Here is a 16354-nt window from a genome sequence, read left to right as displayed (position 1 = left end):
TGTGTAGATTTAGTAACACTCGACACACTATTGTAGACACTAAACTCACATACACTGTCCATGTGTAGATTTAGTAACACGACACACTATTGTAGACACGAAACTCACATACACTGTCCATGTGTAGATATAGTAGCACGACACACTATTGTGGACAGTAAACTCACATACACTGGCCATGTGTAGATTTAGTAACACGACACACTATTGTAGACATTGTAGACTTTTAAACTCACATACACTGGCCATGTGTATTGTAGACACTAAACTCACATACACTGTTGTAGTAACACGACACACTATTGTGTCCATGTGTACAACACGACACACTATTGTAAACTCACATACACTGTCCATGTGTAGATTTAGTAACGCGACACACTATTGTGGACAGTAAACTCACATTCACTGGCCATGTGTAGATTTAGTAACACATGACACACACCATTGACACTATTATGGACAGTAAACTCACATACACTGTCCATGTGGACACTAAACTTACACTCGTCCAGTAACGACACACTATTGTAGACTTTAAACTCACATACACTGGCCATGTGTAGATTTAGTAACACAACACACTATTGTAGACACTAAACTCACATACACTGTCCAGTAACACTCCACACACCATTGTGTAGATTTAGTAACCGACGACACACATACACCGTCCATGTGTATTTAGTAACACTGGACAGTAAACTGTAGATTTAGTAACACAACACACTATTGTAGACACTAAACACATACACTGGTCATGTGTAGATTTAGTAACCGCGACACACTATTGTGGATTTAGTAAACTCACACTACACTGTCCATGTAGATTTAGTAACCACGACACACTATTGTAGACTTTAAACTCACATACACTGGCCATGTGTAGATTTAGTAACACACGACACACTATTGTGGACAGTAAACTTCATTATACACTGTCCATGTGTAGATTTAGTAACACGACACACTATTGTGGACACTAAACTCACATACACTGTCCATGTGTAGATTTAGTAACCGCGACACACTATTGTAGACACTAAATTCACATACACTGTCCATGTGTAGATTTAGTAGCACGACACACTATTGTGGACAGTAAACTCACATACACTGGCCATGTGTAGATTTAGTAACACGACACACTATTGTGGACACTAAACTCACATACACTGGTCATATGTAGATTTAGTAACACGACACACTATTGTAGACACTAAACTCACATACACTGTCCATGTGTAGATTTAGTAACACGACACACTATTGTGGACGCTAAACTCACATTCACTGGCCATGTGTAGATTTAGTAACACGACACACTATTGTAGACACTAAACTCACATACACTGGCCATGTGTAGATTTAGTAACACGACACACTATTGTAGACACTAAACTCACATACACTGGCTATGTGTAGATTTAGTAACACGACACACTATTGTAGACACTAAACTCACATACACTGTCCATGTGTAGATTTAGTAACTCGACACATTATTGTAGACACTAAACTCACATACACTGTCCATGTGTAGATTTAGTAACTCGACACACTATTGTAGACACTAAACTCACATACACTGGCTATGTGTAGATTTAGTAACACGACACACTATTGTAGACTTTAAACTCACATACACTGGCCATGTGTAGATTTAGTAACGCTACACACTATTGTGGACACTAAACTCACATACACTGGCTATGCGCAGATTTAGTAACACGACACACTATTGTGGACACTAAACTCACATACAATGGGTATATGTAGATTTAGTAACACGACACACTATTGTGGACAGTAAACTCACATACACTGGCCATGTGTAGATTTAGTAACACGACACACTATTGTGGACCGAAAACTCACATACACTGGCCATGTGTAGATTTAGTAACACGACACACTATTGTAGACTTTAAACTCACATACACTGGTCATGTGTAGATTTAGTAACGCGACACTCTATTGTAGACACTAAACTCACATACACTGTCCATGTGTAGATTTAGTAACACGACACACTATTGTAGACACTAAACTCACATACACTGTCCATGTGTAGATTTAGTAACACGACACACTATTGTAGACACGAAACTCACATACACTGTCCATGTGTAGATATAGTAGCACGACACACTATTGTGGACAGTAAACTCACATACATAGGCCATGTGTAGATTTAGTAACACGACACACTATTGTAGACACTAAACTCACATACACTGGCCATGTGTAGATTTAGTAACACGACACACTGTTGTGGACAGTAAACTCACATACACTGTCCATGTGTAGATTTAGTAAAACGACACACTATTGTGGACAGTAAACTCACATTCACTGGCCATGTGTAGATTTAGTAACACGACACACTATTGTAGACTTTAAACTCACATACACTGGCCATGTGTAGATTTAGTAACACGCGACACACTATTGTAGACTTTAAACTCACATACACAGGCCATATGTAGATTTAGTAATCAGCGACACACTATTGTAGACACTAAACACATACACTGGCTATGTGTAGATTTAGTAACCACGACACTATTGTAGACACTAAACTCACATACACTGTCCATGTGTAGATTTAGTAACACGACACACTATTGTGGACAGTAAACTCACATACACAGGCCATGTGTAGATTTAGTAACACGACACACTATTGTAGACACTAAACTCACATACACTGGCCATGTGTAGATTTAGTAACACGACACACTATTGTGGACAGTAAACTCACATACACTGTCAATGTGTAGATTTAGTAACACGACACACTATTGTGGACAGTAAACTCACATACACTGTCCATGTGTAGATTTAGTAACACGACACACTATTATGGACAGTAAACTCACATACACTGTCCATGTGTAGATTTAGTAACACGACACACTATTGTAGACTTTAAACTCACATACACTGGCCATGTGTAGATTTAGTAACCGACACACACTATTGTAGACACTAAACTCACATACACTGTCCATGTGTAGATTTAGTAACACGACACACTATTGTGGACAGTAAACTCACATACACTGGCCATGTGTAGATTTAGTAACACGACACACTATTGTGGACAGTAAACTCACATACACTGGCCATGTGTAGATTTAGTAACACGACACACTATTGTAGACTTTAAACTCACATACACTGTCCATGTGTAGATTTAGTAACACGACACACTATTGTGGACAGTAAACTCGTATACACTGTCCATGTGTAGATTTAGTAACACGACACACTATTGTGGACACTAAACTCACATACACTGTCCATGTGTAGATTTAGTAACACGACACACTATTGTAGACACTAAATTCACATACACTGTCCATGTGTAGATTTAGTAGCACGACACACTATTGTGGACAGTAAACTCACATACACTGGCCATGTGTAGATTTAGTAACACGACACACTATTGTGGACACTAAACTCACATACACTGGTCATATGTAGATTTAGTAACACGACACACTATTGTAGACACTAAACTCACATACACTGTCCATGTGTAGATTTAGTAACACGACACACTATTGTGGACACTAAACTCACATTCACTGGCCATGTGTAGATTTAGTAACACGACACACTATTGTAGACACTAAACTCACATACACTGGCCATGTGTAGATTTAGTATCACGACACACTATTGTAGACACTAAACTCACATACACTGGCCATGTGTAGATTTAGTAACACGACACACTATTGTGGACACTAAACTCACATACACTGGCTATGTGTAGATTTAGTATCACGACACTAGTCCACTGTGGATAGTGCTCACATGCACTATGTGCTGTTTGTTGTTGGATATCGCCTTCATATGGACATCAGGTGTGGAGACAGCAATGGCGGTAAGATCTGGAAATACTGTATCTGTATATGAAGCCTATTCAGGATGTTACCCGGCAACTATGCTGCAAACCGAAACATGAGTCTCATTAACCTATTCAGACAATGACCTACTTTTCAGCCGATCCAAATTTTCTTGTGTGAGAGTGAAAAGAGACACCACAAACAACTATGGTTACACTGAATTCCAATTACTTGTTTCATAAGAAAATGGTATTTACAAGTTATTTTTATTTTTAAACTTTAATAACATCGTATTTCTATATGTTATGGCGAGGTGTAGTCAGCATGACCTTAACTAAGACGTCACAGACTGCCCCTGCTTGATGAGGTCGTGAAATGATTCACAAGTCATCTGGCTCCCTTGGTTACACCTGATATGTATTATTTGCGCGTATTCAATGTAGTTTTGTGAAGCACAATGTGGTTGATATAATATCAAGTCCGTACCAGACCGCCAAACATTTCTAGCGGCAGAGCAGTGTAGGAAAGATAGCCCGTCCCAACGTCCGAGACGGGTGAATTTTGTGGAGGACGGGTTAAAAAAATATCTAGTCCGTCCTCATGTCGGGTCAATTTTAGCAAACCAATGACATATATATAATGATTATAACCTTTTTGAATATTTATTGCCGAAGGTGTTTTATTTATATTTGGAGGACAGGCTAGATTTTGGCAGGACTGGTAAAAAATTTGACCTGCCAGTCCTGTGGACAGGCTAGATTTTCTACATCTTTCCTACACTGGGCAGAGCCTCCTTTTGAGATTTCCACGATTTCCAGATTTCCGTGTCAGAGCACGCTGTACGATAGATCACGCTGCATGACTTGTTGCAAGGATTAGACTGACTGACTGACTGAGTTTGGTTTTACGCCGCTTTTAGCAATATTCCAGCAACATCACGGCGGGGGACACCAGAAATGGGCTTCACACATTGTACCCATGTGGGGATTCGAACCGGGGTCTTCGGCATGGCGAGCCAACACTTTAACCACTAGGCTACCCCACCGCCCCCTGCAAGGATTAGAAGGAGCGTAGTGTTGCAATATACAAGAGCTTAGATGTATCAAATAAAACTGATTAATATTTATGTATCCAGTTGAATGAATTGGTCTCAAAATTCTGGACTGGTTATTGTACTAAGTTGCGCAATAGGACGGAACCCAGTCACCAGGAAACGAGACTGTTGTGTAATCAATGTTTTGACTTGTTCCAACACAAGAAATACCCCGGTCCTGTAACGTCCTCCATATACTAGCACACATCCTTCTGAACGCCCTTCAGAGACACTGAATGTCCGCTCTATGAAATATCCGTAAAAAGAGCATGTTCAAGTGTTTCACTAACTCATGCAATGGATATCAAAAGCTGAATGTGAAGCCTCTACTCAAGTGAATTTTGTCCAATAGCATAAACTCGACCATTCTTTTAAGAGCTATAATATCTGGGAGGTAGGTTTGTCAAAATATAAAATATTAATACCCTATACATTTAACCATTTGGCTCTCATCTACGATCCTTCTGAGAAAGGACATCAGATGGAATTAAAATTGAAGCGTTATAACAACTCAATTTCAGTAATCTATTGCTACATATCATGTTTTCATTACGGTTCATGGTTCCTCCAAAATGTTACCAAGGCCCGGCATGTAGGCATGCTTCATTCATCTCAAATTCAACGCATAGGTGTTATTGGTAAACGTAAATGATAATCGATGTTGACTTTGAGCCAGATTTGGTAGAAGAGGACCACCTCACTCACATTCACCAAGAATTTCATAATACGTGTAGAATATTCATTGTTAGATGAGCAGCATCTCCAAGGGGTGTGGTCAGCTGGGATTGAGCCCCACTTAACAACTCAGGAATTGAACCGACAAGCGTTATGCACTGGAACTTTCTGTACAAATGATATAGAACGTCAGCTCTAAAGAATACCCAGACTTGACTATCCTCAGAAACACATCCCGTTCAGTGTAAAGGAAAACATAAAGTGAAAATTATAGGAATGGATCATCAGTGACGACACCAGGTGTTAAGCCCTGTTATACAATTCAGATTTTCATTTACATTGTATAATGATCGTTCAATATATGGGTTAAAAATTAATTAAATTCCGCACTGTTCGAAATACTTATGTAGACAGAGGTTGTTGTTGTTTCTGTTTTTTTGTTTTGTTTTTGTTTGTTTGTTTTTTTATTCATTCCCATAGTTACATATATACTAACATATTATTGTAACAGAAGTGAGTGGGTGAGTATGGTTTAGCGCCGCTCTTAGGAACACTCCAGCAATATCGTGGAGTGGGATACCAGAAACGAATCCCACAGACAGTACCCATGGGATAGAACCCAGCTACTCTAATATTCTTTCAAGTGAAGTACTAAAAGTGTTGGGTGGATTTGGTAATGTGTTAAAAATATGGACTAATTTTAAAACTGCTAATGTCTTGATAACTGTAATCTTTCCTTTTAATGTTAAATGCCTTTTTCTCCAGATCGCCAATAGTCTATTAATTTCTTGAAGCCTTTTCCTAGTATTAATCACCCATAAGTCACATAGTGTTGAAGTAACTTTGATACCTTATACCTCAAATTCATCTCTGTGCCATTCTATGTTTAATCTTTCCTCACTACCCGCTTTTAATCCTATCCAGATTGCTTTAGTTTTATCAATATTTATCTCAAGACCCGACATATTGTAAAAGGTATTCATTGTATTGATAGCAGCATACAGGCTATCTTCTGAGCCATCAAGAAATAATTCTGTGTCATCAGCATATTGTCCAAGTTTGTATTATTTATCATCTATAGTAATTCCTTTTATGTCTTTATTTGCTCTTTCCATACAACCTAAAATTTCAGCTACAAAGAGAAATAGGTAAGGGAATATGGGGTCTCCTTGTCGGGAGCCTCTTTCATTTGTAAAAAAATCTGAAAAATGGCCATTTTGAATTACAAAGGAAGCCAAAACCAAATGTTTCCAGTACTAAATCGATAAACCTTTTTGAGACAGTATTATTATTATGTTTTACAGATTAAAGATAGTATGCAGCAGAGAGGGTTCGGGTGATCCTGGCACAGTCAGGCTGGTAAGGCTCATCATCAGCTCAGGGCCCTTGCCCCCTCTACACGCAGCCCAGACAGCGAATGGGACTTCTCCCAGGAAACACTGCCTAGTCGAACCCACCAAGAACTTTCCGGAGAATATGAAGGCTCCCCAACACTGCATCCGTCTGCATTACCTAGATTGTCAGAAGGGCTGTGTTCCCGGTGGAGAACCCGGGCACTCTCCTGATCTGCGCTAAGAGATCAGGAGGTACCAAACCAAGGGCACCGAGAACAATGGGGAGCCTGACGACAGTGTACTTGGGATGCATGCGAGACATTTCAAAGGCGAGGTCCGCATATTTATCATGCTTTTCCTGAACCTTGCCAATCACATTTCTGTCAAAAGGGACAGAAAATTCAATGATATAAATAAATTCATTGGCTTTACAAAAAAGGACAAAATCAGGTTGATCAGATCTGTATATGGGCCTATTCCACAGAAGTTTGAAAGCATCATTCTCCATGACGCCCTGGACATGTTCAGGGTCATACCATGGATGGACCTCGGAGTCAAAGCCACAGACATGGCGGAGACGGTAGTAAAAGCAATATTATTATTATACGATATTTATATAGCGTACATATCCAGGCAACTAGTGCTTGCTCTAGGTGCTGGTATTTTTCCCTCGATCATTGGATGTCAATCTCAACGGCACATCGTCTTATCAATCTCAACTCCCTGGGGAGTATGCAACTCTTGCAGCCACTAGGCGCACCGAGTTATTGTGGCTTTCTCATCCTAACGAGGTACCCATTCACAGCTGGGTGGACTGGGACACATAGACACAGTACTTTGTCCAAGTTCACTGCACGTTGCTGTACCCGCAACTAGGTGTTTGCACGTATTCATGCGGCCACCATCTGGTCTTATACCAACGGATTCGTGGGTTCTTTTAAGTCCACAGAGTTGTGTACTGTACACTAGGGGTTGTGACAACACTGAAAGAGTCTGCACACAAAGTTGACTCCAAGGTTTTTACACCCGGTCACAGGTGGGTTCGATCCCAACACCTCAACCTCGCTGGATCACTAGCCTGGCGCCTTAGCCAGCTCGCCCACCCGGCCCCACAGTATCAAAAGCCTTTTCGAAATCTATCAAAATTAGTAAATATTTCTATTTTTCGTTTCAAACATAATATCATAAAGTAGTCTTGTGTTTTCACTAATGGTTCTGCCTGGAATAAATCCAGTTTGATTATCATTAATAAGTTTTTTCTTTAACCGGTTTGTAATACAAGTACTGATTATCTTATAAAGGTCATTTAAAAGAGTTATTGGCCTCCAATTTATTAGAAAAGATCTATCTTTGTTTGGTTTAGGGATACAAGTTATAACTCCCCTTTTTATAGTCAAGGATAATTTCATTTTAGTTGAGACTTCTTTAATAAATCTAAAAATCCAAACGTTTATTTCTTTCCAGAAAAAGTCTATTGGAAAACCATCAATTCCTGGACTTTAGTTATTTTTATGCAGACAGTGTTGTTCCAGGATCAGAAATCGAATTCTGATCTTCAAAGACCCGCAGAGCAACTCACGACATACTAGTAGATGTATTGTAAAATTTAAAATTTACACATTTTACAACAAAACAAACTTCTAATAGATTTTTAGTTTAATATTTCTGAATATCCAAAATGACTACATTAATTTATTCTTTTTTTTAATACAAGAACAGACACTCATATACAATGAAAGTGTGACTATTCCAGACAAACATAAACTGACTCTCACACAACCAATGAATTTAGAATTTAGAATTTAGTTCCCATATAGAAACAAGAACAAAAGTAGCTCCTGAGTAAAGTAATGCTTAACTACCTCATTCAAACCCCATTACACCTAATTAACTCAAAGGATATGCCAACAGTAGCTCCTGAGTAAAGTAATACTTAACTACCTCATTCACACCTCATTACACCTAATTAAGTGACAGGATATAACAACAGTAGCTCCTGTGTAAAGTAATACTTAAGTACCTCATTCGAACCTCATTACACCTAATTAACTGAAAGGGTATAACAACAGTAGCTCCTGAGTAAAGTAATACTTAACTACCTCATTCGAACCTCATTACACCTAATTAACTCAAAGGGTAAAACAACAGTAGCTCCTGAGTAAAGTAATACTTAAGTAGCTCATTCACACCCCATTACACCTAATTAAGTGACAGGATATAACAACAGTAGCTCCTGTGTAAAGGAATACTTAACTACCTCATTCAAACCTCATTACACATACATGTAATTAACTGAAAGGGTATAACAACAGTAGCTCCTGAGTGAAGTAATCTTAACGAGTTTACACCTCATCACACCTAATTAACTGAAAGGGTGAGCTGTCCCTGTCTGGCAATGCCTTCCACAGAATTTCCCTGCGTGGCACTTTTAATTAGCGATGTGTGACAGACGCAAGTGCCACAGAGGGAAACCACCAATATCTCAATGTTAGGTTTCACATAAACGCCTGCAACACTGAATGAAAGTTAAGAAAAATATAATGAAATCATATCCATGGACCTTTACTACTCAACGTTTGCACTGGCAGCATCACTTCCGGTTGAACCAAAGCTACTTTGTGGAGACTGAAGGGGGTCATCAGTTGCAAGCTTGCGATATACTGGCGACGACTTCCGACGTCGCTTGATGAGAACGATGATGACGACACATCCGAGAATAGCAACCACAGCGATTCCAGCTGCTACCCCAGTGTTTGGGAGTGCTTCAGTGCTTGGGAGCAACGGAGGAGCAGACTGGAATGGCGGCCGACGGATTTTGGGAAATCCCACTTCTGACAGGAAACCCGCCTTCAGGCAATAGTTGATCTCACAGCCTTGATCGACGTAGGCCAGATGTTGACTGTAGCCTTTGGGACAGTCCTTGGGCCAGCTTTTGGATTTTTGTAAGAATGAGTGCAGTGATGGCAAAGTCGAGTTCTTGTTACCCTCAGGTCTAGGGTTCATATCAAGGGGGTTACCAGTTGTACAGCTGATGAAACCTCCGAATGGCATGGAATACTTCATAGCCAGCTCGTAGTCATCACTGATACAGATGTGGAGGTCCTTCCCCAGGGTGCGAGTGTAGAAGTTGACAGGGCAAGTCTTTCCTTGAGTGAGAGGATTGTTAAGCTGTGACGTGTAGAGGCCTCCGAAGAGGTAACCAGTCTCCTGAGACACCGGACCCGTAGCTGCGCACCAATGCATGATGTAGGTTGCTTCGCTGTGGTAATAGTTGTCGTGGCAACACTTGAAGAACAGCCAGCAGGAGTGACAAGAGTGGACTGACTTCGAGTCGGACAGGCGTCCTGTGTGCAGTTCTACTGGTTCATACCCATCTGGACAGGTATGTCCTCCTGTCTTAGGGTTCACTTGGTCGAGGCCAGAACAGAGGTCGCTGTTGTTTGATCCCGAGGATATACTACAGGTTTGAAAAACTCCACCGAATGTCAGATTAGTGTAGGGACTTTTACACGTTCCGTCATCCAGGTTGGCGGCAGGGCTAAAGTTAGGCGAGTCCAGTTCAGTACATCCCCTGTATGTGTTAAACTCATAGTAATGCAGAATTGTCTCCTGAACAAGGTTCTGAAGTTGATAAAGGATGGAGTTGGGCAATTCGGGGAGAGAGGCAGAGTTGATAAGGAAGAAGAGGGGGTCTCCAGACCTATCCACGGCCACAAGTTCATGGTCAACCTCGTAGGTCCAGTTGTTGGCTGTGAAGTTGGAGGCCTTGAACATAGGACCTCCTAGAGTATCGATCTGAGAGGAGGATCTGTGCTGTTCATATGCTGTCTTCACTTCATTGGACGTAGAAGAATGATAAGAAACACCGATACTGAAAATCCCAAAAAAAGAAGCACTCGCTCCAGCCGTTATTTGACTCTTTGAGAATTTCTTGCTGTTCACAAATTCCGCAGACACCTGGTCCTCCTGCACCAAGGCGGCACCGGCATCTACACTTGTGATGACGTGTGTACCGAAGTCCCGCACAAGAAGTTCACTGTCATAGCGTGCTTGGTCCATCTTCTTCAGTTGCAGGCTTCCCGCGATACTGAGCAGACGAGACTTGAACGTGGGATGAAGAGCGGCGTCGGGCTGCAGCTTGGCCGTGAAGCGAACGTACCTCAGTTGGACTCGGGTTGTGTAGGACCTATCACCTATCTGTTTGGACTTCACATTCTCAAAGCCGGGAGAAAATGTACCACTGACTTTCACCGAGTCAAAACCGAGGCCCGCTTCGACGTTTACACCGTGGGCCGTGATACTGGTATAGTTGGACCAGTGAGAGATTAGTTCAGCACATACTTTCAGCTTACTTGCCTTCAAAGGGATGGTGTTGACTGTATCAGGGATGAGGTAACGGCCGTCTTCAGTTGTCCGACACCTGGAGTAGTTGTAGACGACGACGAGGCCGGAGTCCACGTTCCGCAGGTTGTCCCAGCCATGACCAGGCAGAACCTCAAAACGCTCAAGTTTTTTGTTATCTCTGTAACACGCTCGAACGTCACCGATGGGAAACTCAGGTTTGTTTCCAGAGTCAAGCAGTTTGCCCCCTAATACACTGGCCACACCACTGACGACGAGGACGAAGCTCAACATGTCGACGGTCGATCTCAACACCCCCTCTCGTTGTGATGTACTTCCTCATTGCACCGCATATTTGATCATATCCACTCGTCACGTGCTTTTACAGAGTCACGGAAAACCCGTTTTAACTGTACTTTCTCATCCCACAACCAGATTTTGTTTAACAGTCAAGGTCCAACTAACAGCCTTCAAGGAAATATGAGGGCATCGTCTGTAGAATAATTACGTCGCACGTCGCTGTTATGTATGAGTCAGCCGTGCATATTTTATGAACGCTTCTTTATGTTGCGGACAGCGCATGCGTATAATCAGACCTTTCCAATGCATTCTTATCTCCCCCTGATTTATTATCACCCCTTGCGAACTCTTTCGAAAAAAAAGATAGAACGGCTCCACACTCCGGCACAGCGATGATTTAACATCATATAGGGAAGGCTCATGCAATGAACGGCACATGTGCCACTCAGAAGAGCCAGTGACCTGACACACATCGCAGTGTTATTGTTTAGACCCCACTTCAGAAACAGCTGTGTTGCGGCGAGACTGTCCGTTATCTTATATAGACTGGGGTCGAGAGACCTAGACTTGCACAGGTTCTTCCCAAAGTATAGAACTCCATGTTAATCTTAGTATAATGCTTATTCACATATATTATATCTGTTGATTTGATTTAAACATATTTTATTCACAAATGTGAAAGGGATTGGGGACAAGTAATCCAACTTAAAATACCCGCTCCCTAATATTTACATACATACATTTTCAATTATATACATATTAGGAAAGAATAGAGAGAAGAGATAGGAATGTTAAGTAGAGGAAGGGATACAACTCATGTGATCACACAAAACGTTTTGATTGATAAATAAAAGTTTGCACACCTTTTAAAACGTATTCATTCTGTTGAATGGTCATATCAGGACTTCCAAATAACATCAATGACAATGTGATTGGAGAGTCTCGATTTACAATACTTTTTAAATTTAACATTAATATTTCCCTTTGAATGTTGTACAGTTTCTAATAGGAAGTGATGTACATTTTCACAAGTATTGCCACAGTAACAAGAAGCAGAATCTTTCATGTTGAAACGATACAGATCATAATTTAGCTGACTGGTCATATATCTCAACTTTGTGTGTATAATATTTAATTTTCTAATTCCAAACGAGTAATATGATGGAGCTACAGGTTGCTCGCACTTTAAGTACGACTTGAAACTTTGTAATGAAGGTCAATTTCTTTCGGTATCAGAAATATTATTCCACATTCTTAAAGCTGATGCAAAAAAGGAATCATATGAAAGTCTTAACCTTGCAGAAGGTAGAATAATATTGTTAGCATTCCTAAGGTTATATTATTTTTTGTTTGTTCATAATAATTTGTGTTTGTTCATAAATATCTGTTCTCATATTACATCTTTTTGTCACTATATCCTGGTACATCTAACCTGCTTATTCTTATATTTTGGTTCTAATGTAAATAATACCATCTCTCCAATTATATTTAAGTACAATTCCTTCACTTTACAGTTTGTTAGTATCATATATGTGTTTGCTTTTGAATTCTCGGATTTACTTTATTGCTCTACTATATTCTCAATAAGCAATTTACACGTGAGTTATAATTTCTTCTGTTAAAAATCAGTGGTCTATAGTGACAGTGGAAATATTATGTTTGGATGACCAATGTTTTCCACAATATAAAAACAAGCGGCAGTTATACAGGACTGATACAACACAACACTATTGTTTTATGAGATTAATAATTCTAACATTCACCCCCCTAACTCCCCCTTCCCGGCTAGCCCTTACCGCGACGCTTACGTGCGCAGTGCTTCTGATAGTAACCATACGCCCTGTCCTGTCAACACCTTAAAGCCTACTGATGACACCACATCTGTAATCTGAAACCTCATCTCCAAATAAGCTCCAGTTGCTGCTGTCCGGCAAAATATTCAGTGCGACAGACAGAAATTAGGCAAGCTATAAACGTGTTAGCGAAGCAGTTTAGAAAGGTAACAAATACATACTTAACTAATGATTGCTGAAAGAACAAATTAGTACAATAATACACGATGTGTGGACATGTGTGTGTTCGCGAGTAAGTGGAGCTGGTACTGGCAGTAGTTCTCAGTTCAAATATACTTCCCCAAACCTTCTTGATCACCCTTGTTCTTCTACTTTACAGATTAAGAGTAGCTACTTTTCATCATTTTTCTATTCTAAAAAAGTAAACAAAATCAATCCCTACTCCCTACCTACATCAGGGGGTTCTCTGTGCAAAGCGTCACTATAGAAATAGCTTGAAATATGGACGGCACGTTTGGGAGCGGGGCATGTTTTGTATGGAAATACTTGAAATTACGGGTTGGAAATAACATTATCGTCTTCCTCAACCATTTGGCCATCTAATCAAGTAATACAAGTCACTCCCTAATCCCTCTTCAAGTGTACATTGGTACCCTACATCAAGGGGCAAAGCGTCACTCTATGCAAATGAACGCGTCACTATAGAAATAGCTTGAAATATGTACATTGGTACCCTACATCAAGGGGGGTCTCTACAAAGCGTCACTTAGAAATAGGAAATATGAACGGCACATTTGGGAGCGGGGCATGTTTTGTATGGAAATACTTGAAATTACGGGTTGAAAATAACATTATCGTCTTCCTCAACCATTTGGCCATCTAATCAAGTAATACAAGTCACTGGCTACCGCCTCTTCAAGGGTACATAGGTACCCTACATCAAGGGGGATCTCTATGCAAAGCGTCACTATAGAAATAGCTTGAAATATGGACGGCACATTTGGGAACGGGGCATTTTTTGTATGGAAATACTTGAGTTAATTACTTAAAATATAATTGTGCAGAATCGGTTCACTTTGGTTGAAAATCTCCTGGGATAATTATTCCTGTAAGGCAGACCTGTCATACCTTCTTTTTTCGCATAGTTTTCTCCATGCCTAAGATTTACTTCAATACTCCGGAAATACATAGTTCAGTAAAAACCAATGCAATGAATCCACTTATGGAATTAAAATAGCCATGAATCGCCACTTGAAGAGGGATGTAACACTACAGACTGTTCCTCAAGCCTGTAGTGGTTCTTCACACATTGTGTTACATGAGACAACACTTTTCATTTTGACGTCTATTTATGATTGACAGATAGTCATCAATAATTATTATCTACAACAATGTGTAGATCACAATCATCATCGCAATCATCATGTATATTGGCTAAATTGTCTTATTCTGAAAATAAATGTTTTATACAGACAACGTGAGTTAAGCATTGTCAGTGGGGCTTTGTACTATCTATTTGTATGGGTTCCATTTCGGGAGGTAATGATATTGTGACTTTCAATCATGATCACTTGCAGGTACTCGTTAAAAATGTTATATAGACTGGAAAACTGACTCCACCCTCACTGTAACCAGGGAGACTATATAACGGGGAGTGGTCACTCCTCGAAAAGCCCCTTAGCGTATGCCTCGGCTCGTCACGTGACCAGTGTAGCCAATATGTCGGAAGCGTAGTTTTTAAGATTGAGCCCAGTTTAATTTACATTCGCTGAGTGTTGTGACAACTGAAAACCTACATGTAGAAGATAAGTTACCTATTCTGTCACTTCATTTTAAGTAAAAAAATTGTTATAAGTTATTAGTGTCAGTATTAGTACGGTAGATTTGTAGTAAAGTTTCAAGTCGGCATGTTCTAGTTTAGTCTGTCGTACAGACCCTGAAGCAAATATATCCAAGAAAGCCCACGCAAGTCTAGAAAATGTGGCAAGTCTAGATTTCCTCAGCTTAAGGAAATGAAGAAAGTCTCAGGGCTACATTCTATCGCTAACAAAGTCTTTCACATGTTCGTTAAATTTTTAGAAGGGAAATATGCCTTTAGTTGAAATGTGGTTGCAAGTAATAGTGATAGTTTTATCACTAAAAACAATTGTTAGGGTGTATTTGAGGTGTGTGCAAAATATGACATATCGCCGATCTGTTCTGATCCGCCATTGATGCTTGTGATGCTTGAGTGTTATAGTTCTAACATGTCTTTCTTGTTGATCTTAGTATTTGACAAAACTGGAAAGGTGTTTTGTGATAGTTCTAAACTTTCCGTTTTTGAGGGATGTGTGACAGTGTCAGTTAACACTCTGTCAATGTCCATGCCATTCCACACATGCAATACGATATCTGACTAATGTAAAAAATGTCTCAAAAGAAGATTTAAAAAAAAAAGAACAGCTGATGGTAACACATGTGTTCTAGGGATAGTTTTGCGTTCTTTAACATGTTTGGGGAGGGATGGCCGTGGTGTATCATGTATTCTTTCATTCATTCACATATGTATTTCTTTCTTTTGTTCTTTTTCTTTATTTCTTTCATTCATTCACATATAATTCTTGCTCTTAATTCATTTATTTATTTATTCATTCATTCATTGTACAATTCCGATTGATACAAGAAACTGGCTGAAGTACTGTTAAACGCAGCCGAAGTTGCGCTGGGAACGAACCAAGTCACTGTGTGCGTTGGAGCATGACGAGGCACATGTTAATTAGTACAAATGGTCCAGAAGCAAGCGAGTGACCTATCCCTGTTGTAGATTATCCCTGCTGTGACCAAGTTCTCTACCAGTGAACATTCACACTGGTAGGGAATTTTAGGGCAAACCTTTATTGTCTGTGCCGCGATTCCCAATGCATTTTTTTAGTATACAGTCATATTTGAATATTGACAAGCATTTTGTTTTGGCCTTTT

General features: G+C 40.0%; 1 protein-coding gene across 1 annotated transcript; it reads right to left on the bottom strand.

Moving 5' to 3' along the window:
• Positions 1-8603: 8603 nt before the first annotated feature.
• Positions 8604-11802, bottom strand: LOC124270644 (macrophage-expressed gene 1 protein-like). The gene is made up of 2 exons (XM_046705682.1): positions 9220-11802; positions 8604-8903 (listed from the first exon to the last, which is right to left on the bottom strand). Exon 1 carries the CDS (start codon positions 11595-11597, stop codon positions 9528-9530), a length of 2070 nt encoding a protein of 689 aa, XP_046561638.1. The 5' UTR covers positions 11598-11802; the 3' UTR covers positions 8604-8903; positions 9220-9527.
• Positions 11803-16354: the final 4552 nt, after the last annotated feature.

The sequence above is a fragment of the Haliotis rubra genome, unplaced genomic scaffold (genome assembly GCF_003918875.1).
Source record: "Haliotis rubra isolate DU_JTF1 unplaced genomic scaffold, ASM391887v1 Scf1531, whole genome shotgun sequence".
In the NCBI taxonomy this organism is placed as follows: domain Eukaryota; kingdom Metazoa; phylum Mollusca; class Gastropoda; order Lepetellida; family Haliotidae; genus Haliotis; species Haliotis rubra.
Note: the sequence above shows the minus strand (reverse complement) of the source record. Positions and strands in the feature narration are given on the sequence as shown.

What these genes read in the sequence shown, in the direction of transcription:
- LOC124270644 (XM_046705682.1), bottom strand. Translation starts at nt 11,597, where the DNA reads ATGTTGAGCTTCGTCCTCGTCGTCAGTGGTGTGGCCAGTGTATTAGGG.